The sequence below is a fragment of the Doryrhamphus excisus genome, linkage group LG4 (genome assembly GCF_037039965.1).
Source record: "Doryrhamphus excisus strain RoL-2023G ecotype Guam linkage group LG4, RoL_Dexc_Guam_v1.1, whole genome shotgun sequence".
Taxonomy (NCBI): domain Eukaryota; kingdom Metazoa; phylum Chordata; class Actinopteri; order Syngnathiformes; family Syngnathidae; genus Doryrhamphus; species Doryrhamphus excisus.
Window position 1 is genome coordinate 14,033,960 of NC_136360.1, and position 25,927 is coordinate 14,059,886.

Genomic DNA, 25,927 nt, shown 5'->3' on the forward strand with positions numbered 1-25,927 from the left:
GAACAGAATAGAATAGAATAATTGCAATGAAATCAGATAAAATAATACTGTAAAATCAGTAATGTGGTCCTCGCTCTCCCTCTCTCTCTCACTCTCTCTCGCTCTTTCTCTCTCTCTCGCTCTGTCTCTCTCTCTCACTCTTTCATCCCTCCCAGCATCCTCCTCCAGCATCCCTCCACCACTGCGTACATGTACATTCCTGCTTCCCATCCTTTCCTCCCCTCATTCGCCTCCTTATCTGGTTTTATACGCACTAGCACCTTTTTTTCTTTATTTTTGTTTCCATCCAGGTTTGCTTGTTTGGCTCCTGAAAGAACAAAGTCTGTTTTCTTCTTCTTAGGGATGATATGAATGGTACATCTTTGCTGTTTCTTCCACGATGCTGCATGCCGAGCCAGGTGACTTTCTCCAACACTGACGCCAACTTGTGAGGATTGAGGAGGAGGAGGAGGACTGGGTGGTCGGGGGCTGTTTTTTGGTTGTTTTTTTTTTTTTTTGGGAGGAGGTGGGGGATTAAGAGCCGAGGCGTTCAACGGCGTGGGAGAGCCCTCCTGGAGAACAGAGCTGGAGGAAGAGAGGTATACTCTTCACTTCTAGGGGCCGTTAGCGGAAAGTGATGGGGGGGCGGTGGGGCTGCTGCAGGCTTGATGTGCTTTGACATTCCCGGCATGCTTTTGTCTTTTTTTGCTCATGTCTTATCTGCTATAATCTCCCAATATTAGATACATCTGCACAGAGATGCACTGCATTAATTCCATAAAGGGATGAAAAGGTTGGAAATGTATATTGGCAATGTATAGTATAAGGTCTGATTTTGTGACCCGCAGAGACGACTTAGACGAAATAGAGCGATGAATGAGTGTAATAAAAATACAGCCTCATTAATAAAAAATACCTCTGTCAGTTAAGTATTGATACAGCAGTAAAGGTAGACTTAACTGGATCAAGGGGTCATTAGGTAGGTTTTCCACAATAAGAGCTAACATTGCCTTTCAAACATCACCCCCTACCTCTATAGTGGGTTTCCAAAATGAACGCATCAATAAACAACCCCCGTTTTGTGGTTGATTACGGCATATTCTAATCACAAATATGCAGATTTAAGGAAATTGTAGCCGTTTTTGCTAAATGGAGCATTTAAAAGCATAAAAAGTGGTTAGCATGTTGGCCACACGGTCAGGCGGTCAAATCTCCGCTCCGTGTGGAGTTTGCATGTTCTCCCCGTCCCACATTCCAAAAACATGCTAGTTTAATTAGCGACTCCAAATTGTCCATAGGTATGAATGTGAGTGTGAATGGTTGTTTGTCTATATGTGCCCTGTGATTGGCTGGCCACCAGGGTGAAGTCATCTCAGCATACCTGCATACCCGCTGATCCAGTCCAGATTGCTGCCATTCACTTCAGCTCCGGCTACGACTGTGGAAACCTTAGACCCCAAACGGATTCTTTCCGTTGTCGTAGCCGGACCTTCACCGCTCTGAGCTAATGGGAGCCGACAACAAGCATTTCAATCTTGTTTAGGATTCAGCCTGGGGTAAAACCTATTATTGTACATTACTAGGTGACAGTAATTGTTTAGTAAGACAAGCTCAAAGTTATAGAGTTAATGTAACAGATAATGAAGTAACTCTAACCCCACTTTTGGCCCACCCTGTATATCTAGTGAGGATAAGCAGTATAGAAAATGGATGGATGGGCAAAATATGAAATATATATGCCGTCCTTTTAGTGACGATTTGTCCACGCAGTGATGATGAAGGGTTTTATTGCAGGAATGGGCGATGGAATGGACCGCAGCTTGGCTATGACGCGTCTGTGGCTCTGCTCCTTGCTTGTGAGTCTCGCCTGCCGCCTCAGGTGAGACACCCATGGAGATGTTATTCGATGTATTTATTCCTTTTTATACATTTATGCAAAAAAAATTGCTAAAAAGGCTTATATTCTGTCTCAACTTTTTGTCTTTCTTGCTGTCCAGCCTGCAGCAGGAGGTGACAGGCACCCCCAGAGAGGCGGAGATAAATGACAACATCACCATCTTCACACGTATCCTAGACGGACTCCTGGATGGATATGACAACAGACTCCGACCTGGATTGGGAGGTACACCGCTTCATCATCTCAGAATCTATCTTTGACAGTTTCCTGGAGAAATGAAGTACTTATACTGAAATTATGGTCATGTGATTATGTATCATCCAATATATATGTATTTATTATTGTGGAGGCAGTCGCATTTCCATTCAAAAAGCATATGTAACAGTATTTATTAGAAGTACAGTTGTGCTCAAAAGTAGGGATGTCCGATATTCCTATATCGATATCAGCCAATACCGATACCGATATGTATTTTTCATGTTATTGTCGTCATTGAAATTATGTCCTAATAATAAATCATAAAAGTAATTATACATAAATAAGTAAATAAATATAGTTATACAAACATATATACATTTAGATGAATAAGTGAATAAATACATCAATAAAAATATAAATATTCACATAAATATATATCATTCAGAAAAAGCATGATTTATATTAAATTAGAGTCATTGTAAATAAATAAGTAAATACGTTTTTTAAATGTATATATATGAATATTTTACAAATATATACCGCATCTCGCCCGAAGACAGCTGGGATAGGCTCCAGCACCCCCGCGACCCAGGTGAGGAAAAAGCGGTAGAAAATGAATGAATGAATAATATACACAATTACACACGTAATTAAAAACACATACATAAATGCATAAAACTGTATGTATAATTTATACAATATATACATATATTACAAAATAAATACAATTATTATAGTCTAATAATTTATAATATTTTGCAACGTATTTTTAATCAAGGAGATCATCTAAAATTTTGGTTGACATTAAAAAGGAAAAAAAAAGAATTTTGTATTTCTGTGCCGTCGGTGAAGTAAACAACAGTGCCCTCTTGTGGTTCAAACTAGTAATGCGTCTTTGCGAAATGAACGAGATGAATAGTACATATGATGTCACATTATTGGTGTTTGTATCCAATATATTTTTTTCCCATCTTGCAGAAAAGGTGACAGAGATCAAAACCAACATTTTTGTCACAAGCTTCGGTCCCGTCTCCGACACGGAAATGGTACGGAGCTCGGAAATATTGCACAATATTTGACAAGCGTGTATAAAGTGGTGATGAAATGTCGGTCCTGCTGCAGGAATACACCATCGACGTGTTCTTCCGCCAGAGCTGGAAGGACGAGCGTCTTTGCTTTAAGGGTCCCATGAAGACCCTGGCACTCAACAACCTCCTGGCCAGCAAAATCTGGACCCCCGACACCTTCTTCCTCAATGGCAAGAAGTCCATCGCGCATAACATGACCACGCCCAACAAGCTGCTCAGGCTGCAAGACGACGGAACGCTGCTCTACACCATGCGGTACGTCTCAGCCTGTATCACCGCATATCATGGCAGGCGCCCCTGCTACTGTACTGTTAAAAGTGCTTAACTTATTTTTACACTTGTACGACAATTGCTGATGCTCAAAAATGAGTCGTGTGAAATACAATAAACACCGTTTGGATCTCACACGACTCATTTTTGGGTCTGGTGCTCAACTAAGGTGAACCATGCCAGAAAGCGAGTGTTTAGCTTCTTTTTACACTTGTATGACAGTTAATGATGCTAGAAAGTGTGTTTTTAACTTCTTTTTACATGACTGTTAACCACGCTGGAAAGTGATTGTTTCGGGGTTTTTTTTACTCTTGTTTGACCCTGAACACTGCTAAAATATGAAGGTTTAACTTCTTTTTACACTTGTATGACCCTCAACGATGCTAAAAAGGTGAAGTTTTAGCTTCTTTTTACACTCGTGTGGCAGTTAACGATGCTGGAAAGTGAGTGTTTATCTTCTTTTTACACTTGTTTGACCCTTAACGATGCTGAAAAGTGAAGAATTCACTTCTTTTTACACTGATACGATGGTTAACAACACTGGAAAGTACGTGTTTAGCTTCTTTTTACATTTGTTTGACAATTAATGACGCTAAAATGTGAAGGATTAGCTTCTTTTTACACTTGTATGACAATTAACAATTCTAAAAAGTGAAGGATCAGCTTCTTTTTACACTTGTATGACAATTAACGATGACAATATTAAAAAGTGAAGAATTAGCTTCTTTTTACACTTGTATGACAATTAACAATGCTAAAAAGTGAAGGATTAGCTTCTTTTTACACTTGTATGACAATTAACAATGCTAAAAAGTGAAGGTTTAGCTTCTTTTTACACTTGTTTGACAATTAATGATGCTAAAATGTGAAGGATTAGCTTCTTTTTACACTTGTATGACAATTAACAATGCTAAAAAGTGAAGGATTAGCTTCTTTTTACACTCAAATGACAGCTAACCACAGTGTAATGTGATTGCTTAACTACATTTTACACGTGTTTGACTCAACAATACTAAAAAAGTGAAGGATTAGCTTAATGACGCAAGAAAGTGCGTTTTCCTTATTTTTACACTTGCTTAACAGTTAAGGAAGCTAGAAAGTGCGTTTTGAACTTTTTTTTACACTTGTATGACAGTTAGATACCAGAAAGTGATCGTTCTTTTTCTTTTTCGCTGTTTGGCCTTGAACAGAGCTGAAATGTGAAGGGTTAGCTTTTTGTTCCACTCTTATGACAGTTAGCAATGTCATGAGTTAGTTAGCTTCTTTTTGTACTTGTTTGATGGTTACTGTACAGTAACCACTCACTTTTTTCACGATTAAAATAAAAGTCCTACAGTGTAGGACTTTTATTTTAATCGTTTTACATATGCATGAGATGCAAGGCTTTTCTGTACTTTTTCTGCAGTCCCATTAGTGTCCACAGGAGGGCAATGTAGGACAAACAGCAAGCAAGACCACCAACTAAACACATCCATCCATCCACACACACACACACACACACATACTCAGTTTTGTGTACACCCCCCACCCCCAAAGTAATTGCAATGCTATTTTAAATGACGTACATGGAAAAAGAACAACAACAAAAACAAAACTGGGTTGTGTTAAAAACAGACATTTAAAAAATAACTAACAACGTTAAATTCCATTTCAATGTAATACAACCACATTTTTTATGTATTCCATTATTACATTATTAAAAAAACAACTTCACTCGTCACTGCATCGATATTAAGACGGGTCATTCCACTTGTGTCCACAAGATGGCAGTAGCAGTTAAGGCTGCTCCCTTCAATTCTCACTTTTACTGACAAACACATCATTTCATCATCTTTTATCTTTGCAGAGCAACCTAAATGAATAATAATGATAACAACAACAATAATAATAACAATAATAAATGAAGATATTGTCTTCTGGTTTTCAGACTGACCATATCAGCAGAGTGTCCCATGCAACTGGAGGACTTCCCCATGGACGCACACGCCTGTCCCCTTAAATTTGGAAGCTGTGAGTGTCCACGCTTTGATTGATTCATGTTTTCAACGTATAGCGATGCCAAGTTAGAGAGCGTCTTTTCATTTTGGGCACCACAACTCAACCAATAAGGGAGCACTTGCAGGAGGTGAGACAGGAAGTGCACGCTTCTTATTTAACATTTCATCAAGATGGCTGCAAAGGCTCACATGAGCATCTGCAACATGCGGTGTGAGATTAAGAGTCACATACACTGAGGTGTCGCCCATGGGGTTGTGACCTTCGGCCACTCCCACGCCCCGCTTTAGCCGCCACTAATTGGACGCGTCGACCAGAAGCAATCAAGCTCAAAACTACTTGCGTTAATTGCAAGGTCGTTCAAATGCAAGACGTTCCTCACTGGTCGCCTGATTGGCTACGTCTGATTGGCTATGCCTGATTGGCTACGCCTGCACCCTCTGCATCCAATGGAAAACAATCATTCTGCACAAATTATATAAAAAAAATAATTTCCATATTTTTTACTATTATTTGTTTATTGTCAATATTAGTATTCAGTTTCTTTATATTATTTATTAATTCAATTTTTTTTCACTGTGTCAAATTCTATTAATATCATTTCTATTGAATTACACTGAATTAATTCATTCAATATTTATATTGAATTATATTTATTGTTTATTTAATTTAAATTATACATTTGAAAAATATTTTCAATATTTTTAATTATATTTAAATATTGTTTATTGTTACTATTAAATGTATTTATAGCAACTATTAATTGAACATGTATTTATTATATATACATGTCTAATCATATTCATTTGATTAAAGTTACTGAATTATTACATATTTACATTGATTTATTCCATTAAAATAATGGAAAATAATGTCAGTATTTTGTAATTGTTTTAAAATGTTATTTATTGTTAAGATGAGTATTATTATTATATTAACTATTCATTTTTTCATATTTATTGAATATATATTTGTATTATATGAAATTTGTAAATTAACTTAAATAAATATGTATATTAATGGTTTATTTTAAAGTTAGAACATAATTTCAGTATTTTTAATGTCATTTATTTATTATTATTTATAATATTTACTTTATATTATTATTTATTTATTATTTGCTTTTTGTTAATATTAGCATTCAATTAATTTAGATAAACTATTCAATTATTCAGATGTATTTATTATGTATGCAGTGTTTATTCATATTAATTATATGAAATGTATATTTACATATGTCCATAGTTTGTTTCAATTAATGATTATTACTATTACACAATTCATATGAATATATTTATTTATGTAATAATAAAATAATTCAGCCCATTTTGAGATAATCATTATTATTACTTAGCCTCTTTATATTCATATTATTATACTATACATATTTATTTAACATTTAACTCTGTTTAACTACATCCAGAGGGTGAAAGCTTTAGAAATGGCTCTCTGTGTGTTTGTCCCGCCACCATACGACAATAACCACAATACATGTGAGAGAGAGAAAATGCTAAATTAATAAAGCAGTGTAAAAATAAGAAGCCCTTGCCCTTGAATATTGAAAAAAGAGGCTGCAAATAAACATAAGACATCCAGGCTAAAATACTACTAATAATATATAATATTAGGCCTAAAAGCCTTTATGAAATGTTCCTTTTTTGTAGATTGTAAGCCATAAACATCACAGCGATGCCTGCACCGCATCCGGTTTCTCTCAGACTCCATTAACCCGAGCTAATCCTTTGACCCCTGTGGACCCCACCCCCAACCCCAAAGCTGCAGCGGATCTGTTCTTTGCCGCCTTAATCACCTCTCATGGATGCTAAGCTACTATCAGTGACCACGGCTGGCAGTGAAACTTTAGCACTTTGGAAAGCGATGGTTTATGTCAAGTATCACAGGGAAATTAGCATGAAAGTAATACAGGAGATACACTGCTGCAGTACATGCTCCAAGACCCCCCACCGATGGCCAAACAACAACAATAATGCAGGTAAAGAACCCTAAAAAGGCCTGTTTTTCAGGGTAGCTATTTGCTGTTTTTTTATTGGCCTACGGCACATTCTAAAAATAGAATTTCACAAGAAAACAACAGCAAAAATTGTTAATGTTAGCTACATGGTTGCCGAGTAGTTAGCATGCCGGCCACACAGTCCGGTTTCCTCCTACATTCCAAAAACATGCACGTTAGGTTCATTTTCGTCCCTCTGTATTGAGCTGTGGACTCCTATAGAGCAACTACACACAATAACCTGCACAGAAAGCTTTCTAGATCTTCCAGACTCTGCATCGCTTTCTGCAGTATTTCCATTGGCTTTCAGCTTCCGATCCAAACAGCCTATTTCATTTACTCCACCCCCGGCCCTTCTGTAGGTACGCCCACTCGGCTGTGATTGGTCACACTCCCAAACGCTACCGAGGACTTCCGGATATGTAGCTCCGTGTTTATTAACTGATCTTATTGCATGAAACAACATTAGATTTTGTTGTATCTTTGGACGTCAATTCATGCATTTTTTATGGGACTGCTCCTAAAAGGCAAAATAATTTTTTTTTCAAATCCGATGATCAATTAATCAAAAAAATAATCGACCAATTCATCAAGTATTAAAATAATCGTTAAATAATCAATGCTTTATTTCCTAGTATCAATGCAATGGAATGATCTTAGATTACAATTGAATAGCTACACAACATCACGTCTTGTCAAAGTATCTTCCTGCTGGGAAATGTTGAGATGCATCTGTAACCTTCCCATGCTATGTTATTATTTAAATAGGAGCGAGGTTTTGTTGTTTTGACCAATCATAGCTTGTCTTATCAGGAAGTAGACGTACACACAAGTAAAGAGATGAGGGCGCCGGCTGCTTGGAGACAATAATCCCGGCGGGCGGGCGGGCGGACCCGGCCTGGGGTCAATCAGGGGATATTCAAGACAATCTGCAAAGTCTTCTGACACCACACTTGCTGGATTAGTGCTCTAAGATTGGACACAGATTTAGCGCCCTGAGAGGGGTTTTGCTTTCCAAGCGGGTTCCATGTTCATGTCTCTCTTTTAAGGGTTAAAAATGCACAAGTCTTTCATTCGTTTGTCTTTTTACACCTCCAGGGGGGCGGAAGGGGGACACTTTTGGGGATTCAGGGTTGCAGCCTTGAAAGCGTTGTCAAGCTTGGGACCCTTGAGTCCAAGTCCGGTTTCGGCGTCCTCCTAACGTGTCCAACCGTGTCAACTGGCGTCTTAACAAGCGCACGAGGCTAATCTTGTGTGTGGCCAAGCGGAACAGGTGAAAGGTCAGGTGATGTGTGACGGCGGCGTCACTTTAGTAACCCGAAGGATGCAACCGACGCCCACGTGTAGGAAGCTCATGTTCTTGCATGACAGAAATAATTGCTCTGTAATGTTTATACTGAACTCCACCACTTGGTTATGCTGATGCAGTTGAATTAACCTTCATTCAATTTCATCTAATTTAATGCAATTCCATGAATTAACTCAATTATTTTATTCTTTATCTGATTTATTTTGGTTGTAATTTTCCATATATTCTTCTATGCTCTTATTCCATGCTACTGAAATTATTTGAACATTTTTCTCATTAGAATATGACTTTCAGCTCATAATATTTTATCATAAAATTGTAAAATTACAGCTGTTTTTTAAAATATTTTTTTGCTCTTGTTTTTAAAAATATATATAGATTATAAAAATATAGATTTCTTCTTAGCATTTTTTTTCTTGTAATTTTAATTGTCATATTTTGACTTAATTCTGAGACCTTTACTGCAACCTGTTTTTTTCTAAAAATGACAAATTTGCTGTAAATATTTTTATTGTATATTTTTATTGTTTTATTTTATTTTTTGGATTTATTGGATTTAATTAGGTTTTGTTTTTTGTTTTTTTTGTATGAAGCATATTTAGGACTTAACTTCTCTTTTTGCTCTTTTCCCTATTTTTGCTGTTTTTATTTTAATTTTCTTCTTATATAAGATTTGTACATGTTCATCTAATAATATTATGACTTTTTCCCATAATATTTAGTTTTAGGTTACAGAAACTTATAATGTGATGACAATAAAGTCCAAAATATAATGGGAATTATGACAATAAAGTTTAAAATATTATGGGAATTATAGGAAGAAAAGTTGAAATGGTGGGAAAATAACACAGCAAAAAGGGAAAAATGGGCTTCAATTTATTATTTTTAATTTATTGATTTAAGAACATATTTTGTTCTTTAATATTTGTGCTACATGTGCTACTAAAATAACATTATTTCTCCTCATAACATGACATTATTTTTGTCAAATGTTATTTTTGGAGTAATACAATATTAAAAAATTATTATTTTTTTAATTTTCGCTCTTGTCTGCTAATATTATAACCAACATAATTACCAAAAAATTGCATTTGTTTATAGGGATAAGTATTGGTACCAATGAGCCCACCGTGGAGTAGTGGTTAGCGTTGTGTATTTTGGAGGACCTTGAGTTTGAATCTCCAGTAGGAAGCATCATCGGTATTTGTCAAGAAGGGCATCCGGAATTTAAAGGACTCAAGCAAAAAATCAGGATGCGGATCAAAAAGATCCACTGTGGCGACTCGGTAATCAGGAAAAAAGCCAAAATAAACAAACAAACAAAAATATCGGTACCGATAATTATTGGCCCCATATCAGTATCAAAATGTTAATTATCAGCCCCATATCAGTATCAAAATGTGCTATTGGTATCAGATTTTTTGTGTTCGTTCTATCACAGGAGATATGTCGAGATACATATTTGGCGGAAATATTTCGGAAATTGAGTGTTGGACAATATCCGTATATCGCTTTTCAGCCAAAAAGCCAATATCCTAAAAGCCAGCATCCTTTTTCATAATAATACAAGGTTATTCTTGTAAAAGTTGAACGTTTTCCTCTATATTTTGACATTGTTCTTATAAATTATATGTTTTGTGTCTTTACTTTTCTTGTTAAATATTTTTACAATGTGCCGCCGACCAATTAAATGACCCAAAATGAACCCAACAGTCGCCTTAAATAATTCCTAGTACACACCGATTGGTGATTTCAGTACACTGTTACAGCCCACGATGTTCCCTTGCTCCACTTCCACCTTTCCACCATAAAATGCATGGAAAAATCAGTTGTTTTGGTAAATATCGGTGAAATCCTCCTTCCTTTAATGCCAGTGTCTGTGGAGTCCAACCTCACAGGTGGCGGAAAAACACGTTTAGCTGTGCACATGCGTCGCCATGGTTATTGCAGTTCAAGGTCAACAGAAGCTTGAGTGTCACTACCCACAGGACACAACATTAGGTACACCTGCACATCAAAGCCAACACAAACGACACTCATGTAATGATACGTGTGGTATCCTGGTTGGCCGACAAATGGCCTCGCTTTGGGGACCCCCACCACTTGTGCATGTGTACCTAATGAAGTGTCCAGCAGGTTTGCGTCTGCTTCACTTCCAGATGAACTGACATCAGAACTTTTTGGCTTTCTCAGACGCGTACCCCGTCTCGGAAGTGGTCTACACGTGGACGAAAGGGGCGGCCATGTCGGTGGTGGTGGAGGAGGAGGGCTCCAGGCTGAACCAGTACCACTTGATCGACCAGACGGCGGGGACGGAGGACATTCACACTAGCCGAGGTGAGTCGCTCGCTTGCATCGGTCCTCCCAAACACACCCGGGGGTGTCGAGTGGAGCAGGACGGAGGCGATGAATGAAGGAATCATTTGGAACGGCCAGCTGTCCATAGAAAAAAAACACTTACCCACCGTCCCAGCAGGGTTAATCCGCACTCCGGGCCCAGCAGTTGTGCTTTTATCTAGTGATGTCAGCGCTCTGGGATTGGCTGCCAGGGGCCAAGGGGGCAAAGGGGCATAGCGAGTGATGTGTTACGTAAAATAGCATCCTGTGCGGAAGGGGAAATGTCTCACTCTGGACGCTTTATGGCTCTTTGAATGCTTGTTCATCTCTGAATATTATGACGGGCTAGACAAGTGGTTACAGCTAGGAGACCCAAGTTCGATTCCACCCTAAGCGTGGGTTTTCTCCGGGTACTCCGGTTTCCTCCCACATTCCAAAAACATGCTAGGTTAATTGGCCACTCCAAATTGTCCATAGGTATGAATGTGAGTGTGAATGGTTGTTTGTCTATATGTGCCCTGTGATTGGCTGGCCACCAGTCCAGGGTGTACCCTGCCTCTCGCCCGGAGACAGCTAGGATAGGCTCCAGCATCCCCTGTGACCCTCGTGAGGATAAGCGGTAGGAAATGAATGAATAAATGAATGAATATTATGATTTTATTCCAATAATATTTGGACTTTATTCCCATAATGTTATGATTTTGTCCCCAAGCTAATTTTCCAAAAAGGACAACTTGATTTGTTTTTTAATATTTCAACTCTGTGGTACTAAAATTACTTTATTTCCCCTTATTTTTGTCAAATTGCTACTTTGTTCTTGTTGAAATACAACTTTTTTTTTCTTTTTTTATCCTCAAAAAATTGTGTTTTTTGGGGGGTCGGGCGTTCTGCTGTATTTTTTTAATTTTTCAAGTTTTGTCTTGTAAATTTTCTTTGTTATTATTATTATATTCCAATAATATTTTGACTTCTATCCATCCATCAATTTTCTATGCCACTTATCCTCACTAGAGTCATGGGGGGTGCTGGAGCCTATCCCAGCTGACTCTGAGCGAGAGGCGGAATACATCCTGGACTGGTGGCCAGTCCGTAATATTTTGACTTTATTGTCATCACAACTTTCTGCAAAAAAATTTTCAACAAAAAATACAACATTATTTGTTTTTCTCATATTACAACTTTTGTTTAATATTTCAACTTATGGTCAAAATCTTACAAATTTTTCACCTTGTATTCTATTTTATTCTGTTTGACTTTATTATTGTTCTTTTTCTTGTTGTTTTAGTTTTCTGGTAAAATAATATTTTCAGAGTGTGCCGAGGGCCAATAAAAAAAACAGGCACCCAGGCCCCCAGGCCGCACTTTGGGCAACCCTAGTTTATGAGAAGTAAAAATATAAACAACAACACATTCTGGCCGCCACCTCAGCACACGGACAGGACATACTGAGCCGTTGCTAATCTGAGCGACCAACAGTCCTCAGGCGGACCAGAATAGCTCAGAGTGGACAAGGCGGGGCCCAACTTAGTAACAGAGTCCTCGCCACACGGACCTGGCCTGGTACTCACCAGTTGACCAGCATGGCCGCGTTGTTCTCGGCGATGAATGGAAGCTCACTGCAGACGGGGCTCCAGAATCCAAAAACCAAAGTCCACCAGAGACGCATTTTAGTTCCGTCCCACGCCTCCCGGGCGGTCGGGTCAAATCTGAGCGCGGGAGACCCGGGCCCGGCGCCACCGAGCTGGGCTGCAGGCTGCGAGTGGTAGCAAAGGCCACACAGGCGTCGGTCTCGCCGGGGACATGATGAGGATGACGATGATGCTGTGCTAAAGTTTCCCGCAGGGTGCCCTTTGGCCACCCTCCATCGCTCTCGCCCTCACGCCGCCTCTGTCTTGAGCTCACCTGCCGCCTCGATCCGTCCGAGCTCTGGAGAGGATGTGAGACGATAGAGATCCTGATACACACACACAGGAAGAGAGAGAGAGAGAGAGAGAGAGAGGGAGAAAGAGGATCTACAGATTGTGACAAGGGATTAGCGGGGTACAAAAATCGGATTTTGCCAGGAGAAAGCGGCGGTCATCTGTGGACTCGCTCGCTGGCTCGACAGGATTTTTATTTATTTGCTTTTTGCCTGGAAAAAATGCTACCTTCAGTTGGTAGATATGAGAGATACAGCGATTCACATTATCCCACCGCCCCATCTGGATTTGGATACCTGCCGATACTGATACTATGCCGATACCAGAGCTCCGTTTACTTGATATTATTATCATCAGTGTTCATGAGGCTGTAATAAACCTTTCTCTTCGGGCCTTGTAATGCGTCATTTCCCATGCTCTTCTCTCTCGAGGCTCTTCAAAGTTTATTGGCGCGTTGCACATTGTAAAAATATTTAACAACAAAAGTAAAAAAGATAAAACAACAACTGCAAAAATGGAAAAATCTGCAAAATATTGAGAAAAATTTTATAATCCAACAAGAAAAAGTAATAATTTTACAAGAAAAATACAGTAATAAAAATATTAGGCTGCGGATAAAGTTAGTAAAAAATGTAATGGCAATAAAATCATCATTACAAGAAGAAAATTTTAAATGAAGAAGCGGAACATTTGGAACATTAAAAAAAAGAAACAGCAGAAATAAAAATTTTACAAACATAAAGTCAAAATATTAGGAGAAAAAGTTGCATTCTAATGAGAAAAAAGTCTCAATTTTATAAGAATAAGCTCATAATATTATGAAGAAATATAATGTCATAGAGGTGAAATATTAAGAACAATTTTTTAAAAGTTGTAATATTATGAGAAACAAAGTTGTACATTTTGTAATTTGGGGAATTTTGACAGTGAAATTTGAAATAGTTGGAACATTAAAAAACGAAACAACAGAAATGGAAATTTTCCAAACATAAAGTCAAAATATTTAATAGAAAAAGTTGTATTCCAAGAGAAAAAAGTCTCAATTTTACGAGAAAAATAATGTCATAGAGGTGAAATATTAAGAACAATTTCTTTCAAGTTGTAATATTATTAGAAACAAACAAAGTTGTACATTTTGTAATTTGGGCAATTTTGACAATAAAATTTGAAATAGTTGGAACATGGAAAAAACACAGCAGAAATAGAAATTTTACAAACATAAAGTCAAAATATTAGGAGAAAAAGTTGCATTCTAATGAGAAAAAAGTCTCAATTTTATAAGAATAAGCTCATAATATTATGAAGAAATATAATGTCATAGAGGTGAAATATTAAGAACAATTTTTTAAAAGTTGTAATATTATGAGAAACAAAGTTGTACATTTTGTAATTTGGGGAATTTTGACAGTGAAATTTGAAATAGTTGGAACATTAAAAAACGAAACAACAGAAATGGAAATTTTCCAAACATAAAGTCAAAATATTTCATAGAAAAAGTTGTATTCCAATGAGAAAAAAGTCTCAATTTTACGAGAAAAATAATGTCATAGAGGTGAAATATTAAGAACAATTTTTTTCAAGTTGTAATATTATTAGAAACAAACAAAGTTGTACATTTTGTAATTTGGGCAATTTTGACAATAAAATTTGAAATAGTTGGAACATGGAAAAAACACAGCAGAAATAGAAATTTTACAAACATAAAGTCAAAATATTAGGAGAAAAAGTTGCATTCTAATGAGAAAAAAGTCTCAATTTTATAAGAATAAGCTCATAATATTATGAAGAAATATAATGTCATAGAGGTGAAATATTAAGAACAATTTTTTAAAAGTTGTAATATTATGAGAAACAAAGTTGTACATTTTGTAATTTGGGGAATTTTGACAGTGAAATTTGAAATAGTTGGAACATTAAAAAACGAAACAACAGAAATGGAAATTTTCCAAACATAAAGTCAAAATATTTCATAGAAAAAGTTGTATTCCAATGAGAAAAAAGTCTCAATTTTACGAGAAAAATAATGTCATAGAGGTGAAATATTAAGAACAATTTTTTTCAAGTTGTAATATTATTAGAAACAAACAAAGTTGTACATTTTGTAATTTGGGCAATTTTGACAATAAAATTTGAAATAGTTGGAACATGGAAAAAACACAGCAGAAATAGAAATTTTACAAACATAAAGTCAAAATATTAGGAGAAAAAGTTGCATTCTAATGAGAAAAAAGTCTCAATTTTATAAGAATAAGCTCATAATATTATGAAGAAATATAATGTCATAGAGGTGAAATATTAAGAACAATTTTTTAAAAGTTGTAATATTATGAGAAACAAAGTTGTACATTTTGTAATTTGGGGAATTTTGACAGTGAAATTTGAAATAGTTGGAACATTAAAAAATGAAACAACAGAAATGGAAATTTTCCAAACATAAAGTCAAAATATTTCATAGAAAAAGTTGTATTCCAAGAGAAAAAAGTCTCAATTTTACGAGAAAAATAATGTCATAGAGGTGAAATATTAAGAACAATTTTTTTCAAGTTGTAATATTATTAGAAACAAACAAAGTTGTACATTTTGTAATTTGGGCAATTTTGACAATAAAATTTGAAATAGTTGGAACATGGAAAAAACACAGCAGAAATAGAAATTTTACAAACATAAAGTCAAAATATTGAACAAAAAAAGTTTTATTCTAATTAGAAAAAACTATAATTTGTACAAGAATAAGCTCATAATATTATGAAGAAAAATAATGTCATAGAGGTGAAATATTGAGAATTTTTCAAAGTTGTAATATTAGGAGAAACAACAAAAATAAAGTTGTAATTTTTGTCAAATGCAGTGAATTGATTACCATGTTGGACCAATGTGGATCTGTGCTGGTGTTTGTCAGGTCAGTACACCGTCATGATGGCTCACTTCTACCTGAAGAGGAAGATCGGCTACTTTGTGATCCAGACGTACATGCCGTGCTTCATGACCGTCATCCTGTCTCAGGTGTCCTTCTGGCTCAACAGGGAGTCGGTACCGGCGCGCACCGTGTTTGGTGAGCGTACACGCCACGCCGCCCTCCGCCATTTCGGTGTAGGATCGTACTGACGGCTGTCGTCCCCTGCAGGCGTGACCACGGTGCTCACCATGACGACGCTCAGCATCAGCGCACGCAACTCGCTGCCTAAAGTGGCCTACGCCACCGCCATGGACTGGTTCATTGCCGTGTGCTATGCTTTCGTCTTCTCCGCCCTCATCGAGTTCGCCACCGTCAACTACTTCACCAAGAGGAGCTGGGCCTGGGATGGCAAGAAGGCCTTGGAGGCCCAGCAGCCTAAAGTAAGTCCACACACTCTTTTTATATACCACTGCAGTATATACAGTGGTCTGAAAAAGTGTTGCCCCCTTTGTGATTTTTTTTTTTGCATGTAGTAAATATACTAATATTTACAACACTTATATTTGAACACAGAATGCAGTTTTAAAACGAAAATTTTAATTACCAATTAATCCAAATCCAAATCTCCATGTCCCTGTGTGAAAAAGTGATCGCCCCCTAAAAGCTAATAACTGGTTGGGCCACCCTCAGCAGCAACAACTGCAATCAAGCATTTGTGATAACTTGCAATGAGTCTCTTAAAGCGCTGTGGAGGAATTTTGTCCCACTCATCTTTGATGAATTGTTGTCATTCAGCCATATTGGAGGTTTTTCCAGCATGAAGCCTTTTGAAGGTCATGCCTAGGATCATTGTCCTGCTGCAGAACCCAAGTTGGTTTCATCTTGAGGTCACCAACAGATGGCCGGACATTCTCCTTCAGCACAATTCATGGTTCCATTTATTATCACAGCAAGTCTTCCAGGTCCTGAGGCAGCAAAACATCACCAGACCATCACACTACCACCACCATATTTTACTGTTGCTGTGATGTTCTTTTTCTGAAATGCGGTGTTACTTTTTACACTGTGGTTGGCTAGAGTCCCAAAGCTTTAGAAATGGCTTTATAACCTTTTCCACACTGGTAGATCTCAATTAATCTCAGTTATGTTTTTAACCTTTTCACACGGGGCCAGCAGGTTTGATTTTTTATAATTAAAAGTGTAATAAAAAAAATACATTTTGTGATTAGTTGTGTTGTCATTGACTAGTTAATTCTAAATTAACATTTTCCTAAATATATTTATGGTCTTCTTCCTGGTCCCAAGTATGGAGAGCTAACCAACCTACCAACAAAAAGGCCAAAGAAAAAGCAGATATATCATTTGTGTTCCCCACAGCGCAAGGACCCGTTGGCGCTGTCCAAGAAGGCCAATAACGCCCGCGCAGCCGCAGTCAACTACACGGCCAACATCACCAAGGATTCGTCCATCGCCACAATCTCCAACAGCACGTCCGTCCAGCTCAAGGAGTCCAAGGCCCCCGACCCCAAAAAGACCTACAACAGCGTGAGCAAGATCGACAAGATGGCCCGGATCGTGTTCCCAGTGCTGTTTGGGACCTTCAACCTGGTGTACTGGGCCACGTACCTCAACAAGGAGCCGGTCATCAAGGGAGCCGGAAGTGAGACACAAAGCCAAGCCCTTGTTCACTAATTCGCCATCTTCTTGCTTTCATTGCATGCATGTTGCTTCTTGTTTCTCCTCTCGGGTCGGGGTGTCATTGGGAAAAATGAAAGGATGCAACTTTATGATTTTTGTAAAGCAACACATGTAGACATGCTAAGTCAAGTATAGGACAGCTTTGTCTTATACTCTAGGTCAGGGGTCTCAAACTCAATTTACCCTGGGGGCCACCAGAGCTAGGTTCTGGGTGAAGCCGGGCCGCATCAGGTTTTCAAAAAAAAACCCAAAACGCATTTATTAAAAATTGGAAGAAAAAAAACTATCTTCAATGCTTTTGCTTCTGCTATACCATACACTTTTTCAGTACTTTGGTTCCGGTTTTCCACACCAAAATATCTGATAAAACATTCCACTGTTCTCAAATATCTTAATTTTTATTTTTCTATACACAAAATAAGATAAAAAATAAATAAACAAATTAAGAATAAAGACAATAAATCAATCAATCAGTAATAAATAAGTAAAATTATAATAAAACAGCAAATAAGAAAAATGGAAGAAACCACATACAGTTGGTAGAGAAGTTATTTTTTTCAGATTCAAATGTACAGTATTAAAAGTTATTTAACCTTTAACATGAACATTAATGAAACTTAATAATTTTACCCAATTAGCAAGTTAGCATCGTACTCAGTTCCATCTGGGAGCAGCGTCGTAACTTTAACAACATGTTTGATGAGATGCTTTATCTTGACGTGTATTTTCCGTTTTATTCCAAATCATTTCCTGCATTTATTTGTACCCAGCGTCATAAGCCTTTAGCTTCATTGCTAATCCAAAGCAAAACAGGGCGGGGTAACAGGGGTAGGGTAACAGTATGGGTGGGGCAAAATCATGTTAATTGTGTCCGGTGTGCTTTAAGCTGTCATTTCGACATTAAACTTTGGTATCAAGGTGGGGGCCTCAAACTAGCGTCTCGCGGGCCGCATTTGGACCGCGGGCCGCGAGTTTGAGACCCCTGCTCTAGGTGAAAAAGCCTATTTTTACATGAATACTTGTATTATTTCCTTCTTGTGTGGCCTAATCTTAATTTCCTATTTGTTGAGGTCCATTAAAAGCAAGCTGCGGGGCAGAAACGGCCCATGAGCTGCACTTTGGACACCCTTGTCTTAGGTCAACAGGCAGCTTTTTTGGGGGAGTTTTTATGTTTGTCGACATCCAAAAAGGACAGCTGGTGAAAAATGCTGTGTTGTTAGCCCAAAGCTGCTTTGCTAGGTTTTTGTAAAAGAATGCCACGCTAATGTGTTGCCTTTGCTCTCCATCCCGTCCATTCACCACACCATTGGTCCACTTTTATTGTGCTTTATTTTTAATAGGAGACCGTCTCTACTTTCAGTTTTGGTAGAGTACCGTGCACCCTATTGTTTGGAAGTTTCATGATTACTTACAAACTCTTGTAAATGATGAATGAACTAGTTAGGTGTGCACGTTTTAAGAATGTCAAGATGGACAAATACAGGAAGGACAACATTTCTGTGTTCTTTTTAGTCAACTTTTTTCCAGTCGTTATGTCTCTGATGCCAGTGCGACTTCATTTGCAAGATATCAAGATAGACCGCAAGGAATGGAATAGGCCGAGGACCTCCTGTACTAGCATTTAGTCGCTTTTCAATGATTTTGTGTCTGATTTTCCACAGCACATGGATGTACCTGTCCCATCATAATGAAGTGTATTTTCAAATATGGGCTTGTCTTTAAATGCAAATATCCGAAGCAATAAATAATGCTAGCATTTTAGCATTTTTTCCAGCATCGGTAACGTATAATGTGGCCACTAATTGTGGTGGGAAACTATTAGCTATTATCTATTAGTAACCCTGCTCCCTGTATGCACACTCTATAATGCTACACAGACAAGCGCTTTTGCTACTCAACTTACACAAAATAAAGACAGCTAAGACACTCATTCATTCATTCATTTAATACCGCTTTTCGTCACGAGGGTCGCGGGGGGTGCTGGAGCCTATCCCAGCTGTCTTTGGGCGAGAGGCGGCTTACACCCTGGACTGGTCGCCAGCCAATCACAGGGCCAGCTAAGACACTGATAAACTGTTACTTACTGCTTGCCCTTCTGACTCAAGCCCTGGTGTAGGGCTTCAGCAAGTTTATCGTCTAGTCCAGCTGCATACTGGCCCATGTTCACAAAACAGTCCGGTGTGAAATGCCGTTGACAGATTAAAATTTCATTTCTTTTGCTGGTAGGGAATCAGGAACTCCACCCACTTGTGCCTGGTGGTGGTGGAAACAAATTGGAAACAAATGTGCCTTTCTCTTACGAACTATTGTGACACAAAGTCAACAGTGAGGCAGATCTTAGGGGAGGGTAGAGGGCCACGCCCATATAAGGAAGTCCACACTGTGACATCACAAAGGGGCAGTTTTACCACACCCTCTGAAACCGAGCGTTTTGAGCCATGCCAAACTTCTTTCAGGGCTCACTTCCAAATGCGCTAACCTCATTATCTGAAACTTTAGCATGGTTTAACATGAGAATACAACATTCTAACTACATTTATAGGTCAGAAAAGTGGAAAAAGCATAATAGGTCCCCTTTAAATGATCAGAGGAAGCTTGACCCTCGCCTTAAAGTGGCATGGACCAGGGGCGTTTGAAACTGACGTGGTGTGGCTCTGATAGCGTCGGGAGCTGATGAAGCGGTATCAGGTTAACAGGTAATCAATTGTCTAACAAAATAAAAAAGGATGAAAAGGTGTCTTAGTCATAATGTCTCATTTTGACACACTTCTCACTCCCTAGCCTATCCTTAAACCCTAGCTTGACATTGACATTTTCCTCTGATTTTGGATTAACATTTTTAATAAAAGAGTTAGCTTTAGCTTGAGAACCCTCCCCTTGTCTGTTTAGTATGCCTCACGCGTATTGCTAACACACTGCAAGTGTAAAATGTACAGGTGTTATACTGTATGTATGTTATGTATGCATGTTATACAGTATGCTGTCTTATTTGGCAGCATAGTCAGTGAATGAAATGTACTTTTGTGTGTGTGTGCTGGTCCTAAATATGTGGAAATAGCACATGAATTATATTAAGATACATTTGTGCATTTGACGTGACAACCCACACACACACACACACACACAAGCCTAATCTTACTTAATGGAACAACGGGCTGCACGTGGCGTTTCTTGCTTGATTACACGCATGCATCACATCATGCGGCCTCCAGTTAGCGGACTATTAAATCCATCTTGGGTGGGTGCAGGGGCGGGGGGTTCGGAACATCTGGCTCACATCTGCTTGTCAAGGATTTAGCTCCGTTTAAGTTGCTTTTTCCATTCCTATACAGCGAGTTAAGCTGCCACCGATGGCGCCAAATGACATCAATCTCAAGTCTGAGGGACGGTGAGGAGTGGTGTGTACTCCATGCTGGTCATCGGCCCCCAAAATACTGTAAACATACACACCAGCTGACACCAGCTGGGAAGGGGCAGTCATCTAGAGGTGGCGTACCCAATCAATAGACAAAACAAAATGTTATTTGATTATTTTTTTCTAAATAATTACATACATGTAAGTATTTTCATTTTGGAGATAATATGATAATATGTTATCTTTTATTTTATAATATTATGATGTTTTGGGGTCAAAGTTGGCCCTGACAATGTAACTATATACTGTACAAAATATAACTATACACTCTATGAAAATATAACAATATACTGTACAAAAATATAACACTATCAAAAATGTAGTAGTCTGAACAAAACTCAAATTTGCTAAAATAAACATTAAAAAAAAGAAAACTCATCACGTTTATATCCATCCAATACCGATACTACCCTTGGAATTGGTACTATGAATAACTATTAACAATAAAATACTGTAAATAAAGTAACACGAATATTTAATCCTCTCTTCAAATGTAACATATTTTTTAAAAGCCATGTTAGAAAACTACCATCCAAGAGGGTGCAAAAATATATAAATGTAACAAATAAAAGATAAAACCTCATTTATTAATTTGGGATTAATATAATATTTAATTATATATGATCAGTATTAATTATATGTACATATAATATTAATAATTGATTTGATATAATAACATAAATAACATATATTTAAGGATACATACAATATATTATATTAATAAATTATATATATGTTTACAATAGTATTATATTATTTTTAAAACAGTAATTTTATATACGTAAGTTATGTTATGTTAAATATATTATTAAAAATATATATTATTTATATGTAGTTTTCAGTATTAATACTATTTGTAGTATTTCTTTTAAAACTTTATGATTTTTTTTAAACCATTCAATATGGTAAATTGCACATGGCTGCGTATCTCTTTTTGACCAACAGAGAGCAGCATCAGCCTGTGGATGAAAGTCACCAAGACTGCCGATTGTATTTAGAATTAGAATAATACACATTAAACCATAATCTATTGTATTGGCAAAAGTAATAAAAGCAACTTGGAACTATAAGTAAGCAAGTTGTGATAGCTACACCTGGATAAAAAATAACTTCAACTAACAAACTGTCAAGATACTACCACTAACACCACAACTTTGAAAACGATTCAGTATAACTTGGGGCCTTTAATATACAAGTACACACTTGCACTGAATCATTTATTAGTGAAACAAAATGGCCTTAACGTCGACGGTTATAGCGCCACCTATTGCTTTGGCTGCAAATGCACATCCAAATGGGGAGGGGAGAGACTTGAGAGCAATGAAAGCTGTGATGTGTCTGATGGGAAAAAAATCTTGTTTTTCTTCTTACCTGGCACTGTTTTTTATATTATTTATAATAAGCATTTCATTTCAAAATGCTGCTCGAGTTTCAGGTTTTTCGTCGCTTAGCCTAGAAAGTCATCAAAATACAACAGGATACTGCAACTATTACATGTTATCACCAGTGTCTGTGTTAATGATCACAATGTATCCCAATGACAGCATTGTAAGCTAGCTGATATTAACTACTTTTTTCGTGTTATAATTCACAGAAAAAGGAAAGAAATATGTCTTCATGTTTCACATTACGGGTATAAAGTACTAATATTGCAAGATAATTTACAAGAGGAAAGTTGAAACAGTTGAAAAATTACAAAAAACATCAGCAGAAGTGGAAAAATAACAACAGTAATTTTACGAGAATTAAGTCAAAATATTCTAGAGATACCAAAAGTCACAATTTTACAACAATAACGTCAATAATATGAGGAAAGATTATGTCATTTAGTAGGACAGAGGTGAAATGTTAAAGAAAAAAATACATATTTTTATCAGAAACATTTTTTTGCAAAAATTAAGAAGAATGTTGAAATATTTGGAAAATAAAAAAACAACATAAAACTTTTGCTGCATATTTTTCTTGGAATATGTAACTTGTATAACTTCTTAGCAAAACATACTAAACTTGCATCCTTTCATTGTTCACGAAGTGGCTCTTGTGAGAAAAAGTGTGGACACCCCTGGATGAATTGGATTTACATAATTTACATGCATCACTGATACCTCTTTATTTTGGTAAGATGCTTTCCTTCTATTGTTACCATGCACGAGTTTATACGTGTAATAACGAACTGTAGATAAAACGGACACATTGGAAAGTAAGCAAGCAACTGGCCACCCCGGTGATGCCTTCTCTAGGTCCGCCCCTGGCCCCAGAGGAGAAGTCGGCGGGAAAAGTGCCGCGCGCGGGTTTTTCCCTCCCGCCACCAGAAGGAGCAGACAAGCATGCTATGTAGTGACACGAGGACATGTCTAGACACGTGTCCATTGTTATGTTGTGATGGAGGGGGATAGTTCGGACCGGGGCTGACTGAGGGCGGCGCGTAAAGTGGGTCTGCGTAAAACCAGCATCCGTTCCCGCCAGCTTTACGCGCGGCTTACAACGGCAAGATTTGGATGTTTGGAAAAATGTCCTTCGTGGAAATCATGAGGTGTCTTTGGGAGGACTTGTAGACTTGTTTTTGCTTCCTCTCCGACCAGCATGTCCCCCAAATTGGTGCCTTGTTTGCTTCTCCTCGCGGCTCTCAACACAAGGTAAGCTGGTCCCTTCAATGCAATTAAAAGCTTGTTGAGTTGAACATCTTGACGTCTTCGCAGCGGTCTCACGGTGGACTACGACGAGCTCTACGAGGACGTCACCGTCAAGCAGATGTTGGCTCCTAAATCTCAGCAGTCTGATGCCACGGAGATACTTAATAACCTGCTCAAGGAGTACGACAGGAAGCTCAGACCTGACATTGGAGGTAATTATTACTTCATTATTTTATATACAGTACCACGTGGGTGTAATCACCCATTCTTTTTCTTGCTCACTAAGGTGAGGGGGTATGCTGGAGCCTATCCCAGCTGACTTTAGGCAGAGGCAGGGTACACCCTGAACTGGTGGCCAGCCAATCACAGGGCACATATAGACATTCATTCGCAGCCACATTCATACCTATGGACAATTTTAGAGGTGTAATCAAGCTTATTGTACATGTAATGGTGATGTGAAATGTGTGTGTGTGTGTGTCATGTGATCAATTGCTCTTTGTTTGGTGCACCAGCCCAAAGATGCTCATGTTCTCATTTTGTCATACACTGACATGAGCATAGATGTCATACATGCAGTATCCTCAAAGTTGTAGCATCATTACACCAGGCATATTCCACCAAATTATTTTCTATACAACTTATTCACTTTACACTTTTGCCTCGGCAAATGGAAAATAATTATAATTACAACAAGAAATCCTGACTTGAAACAGACACTATCATAACTTAATGCAGTCATAGATCCTCTATTTGGTAGGAGCGCTGATGTTAAGGACGGACTGCAAAAGCGCTCGCTCGTCAAAGATCCTCTATAAGATATGAGGGCACTGACCCTTGCAAATCTGTCAGTCAAAGATCCTCTATGTTTTGAAGACCCTCCTGCAAAAACGCTAGTCAAAGATCCTCTATTTGGTAGGAGCGCTGATGTTAAGGACGGACTGCAAATGTGCTCGCTCGTCAAAGATCCTCTATAACAGGGGTGCTCATTAAGTCGATCGCGATCTACCGGTCGATCGCGGAGGTGGTACTGGTCGATTGCTGGTCGATCGCGGCGTTACATTAAAAAAATATCATCCTAGCATCAATGCCGTTACTTGATTGATATACAGGGCAGCCATTCAGATGACAACTGAATGTTGCCCTTCAGGTGACCAATCAAATCAAACAACGTCTCTAAGTGCAGCAGAACTTACGATGTCAGCCTATCATCCATCCCCGTTACTTGATTGACATACAGGACAACCAGTCAGATGACAACTGAATTTTGACCTTTAGGTCACCGCTCATGCGTAAACAACGATGCAAAGTGCTAAGCTAGTCGGCGAGTTGCGTCAGATTTTAAGCCCTCGCTAAAGTTTATGGTCACTAAAATGAGTAAAGTAGCTGGACCAAGTAAAAAGGCAAAAACATATCACTTCCATACAGAATGGGAGGTGGACTTTTTTTTTTTTTTTTTACTGACTGATGAACATTTGGAAGTGTGCGTGAGGCTGGCTATCAGCAGCTACTGTCCGGACTATGCATCCCTGGCTGATTCAATTCAGTGCAAGTCATCAAAGTAAACTCAGGTAATTACAAAAAATGTTAATAGTTAATTATGTGTGTTTTGCAATATTGGCTCATTTGGTTATGTAAGGTACATCAACATACATTGTACGTACAAATAATCCTCAATACATTTGAAAATAAACAGATGTTTTGCATTTTTGTAGTGGGTAGATCATTTTGACTCGGTCATTTTAAAAGTAGCTCGCATGCTGAAAAAGTGTGAGCACCCCTGCTCTATAAGATATGAGGGCACTGACCCTTGCAAATCTGTCAGTCAAAGAACCTCTATGTTTTGAAGACCCTCCTGCAAAAACGCTAGTCAAAGATCATCTATATGATACGAGAGCTCTGCCGTTAAGGACCTACTGCAAAAATGCTTATTCAATATCCTCAATATGCTGTTTTTAGGCAAGTGCTGGAGCCTATCCCAGCTGGACTGGTGGCCAGCCAATCACAGGGCACATATAGACAAACAACCATTCACACTCACATTCATATCGTTGGACAATTTGGAGTGGCCAATTAACCTAGCATGTTTTTGGAATGTGGGAGGAAACCAGAGTACCCGGAGAAAACCCACGCATGCACGGGGAGAACATGCAAACTCCACACAGAGATGGCCGAGGGTGGAATTGAACTCGGGTCTCCTAGCTATGTGGCTTGCATGCTAACCTGTTTTTAGGCATCTATTGCAAAAATGCTAGTCAAAGATCCCCTGGATATAAAAACCT

The 25,927-nt window shown here is 38.0% G+C and overlaps 3 protein-coding genes across 5 annotated transcripts in view; 2 read left to right on the forward strand and 1 right to left on the reverse strand.

Moving 5' to 3' along the window:
* gabrb3 (gamma-aminobutyric acid type A receptor subunit beta3) overlaps positions 1-12,899 on the reverse strand; it is a 30,178-nt gene extending 17,279 nt beyond the window's left edge. The window contains exon 1 of the mRNA XM_058074147.2: positions 12,653-12,899. Within this exon, the coding sequence (XP_057930130.2) occupies positions 12,653-12,750 (98 nt within the window). The 5' untranslated portion in view covers positions 12,751-12,899. The remainder of the gene's footprint in view (positions 1-12,652) is intronic.
* gabra5 (gamma-aminobutyric acid type A receptor subunit alpha5) lies at positions 141-18,420 on the forward strand. Of its 2 annotated transcripts, XM_058074151.2 has the most exons (10): positions 141-578; positions 1,774-1,858; positions 1,977-2,101; positions 3,053-3,120; positions 3,197-3,417; positions 5,360-5,442; positions 10,941-11,084; positions 15,903-16,055; positions 16,128-16,339; positions 17,277-18,420. In XM_058074151.2, the coding sequence occupies exons 2-10, from the start codon at positions 1,776-1,778 to the stop codon at positions 17,589-17,591; spliced, it is 1,404 nt and encodes a 467-aa protein (XP_057930134.1). In that variant the 5' UTR covers positions 141-578; positions 1,774-1,775; the 3' UTR covers positions 17,592-18,420. The 2 variants fall into 2 exon arrangements, with proteins under 2 accessions (XP_057930134.1, XP_057930132.1); XM_058074149.2 differs by lacking the exon at positions 141-578 and having other exon boundaries at positions 1,721-1,858.
* Positions 18,421-23,508: 5,088 nt separating this feature from the next.
* gabrg3 (gamma-aminobutyric acid type A receptor subunit gamma3) overlaps positions 23,509-25,927 on the forward strand; it is a 29,748-nt gene continuing 27,329 nt past the window's right edge. For both annotated transcript variants that reach the window (XM_058074152.2, XM_058074153.2), the window contains exons 1-2: positions 23,509-23,648; positions 23,712-23,857. In XM_058074152.2, the coding sequence (XP_057930135.2) occupies positions 23,596-23,648; positions 23,712-23,857 (199 nt within the window). In that variant the 5' untranslated portion in view covers positions 23,509-23,595. The remainder of the gene's footprint in view (positions 23,649-23,711; positions 23,858-25,927) is intronic.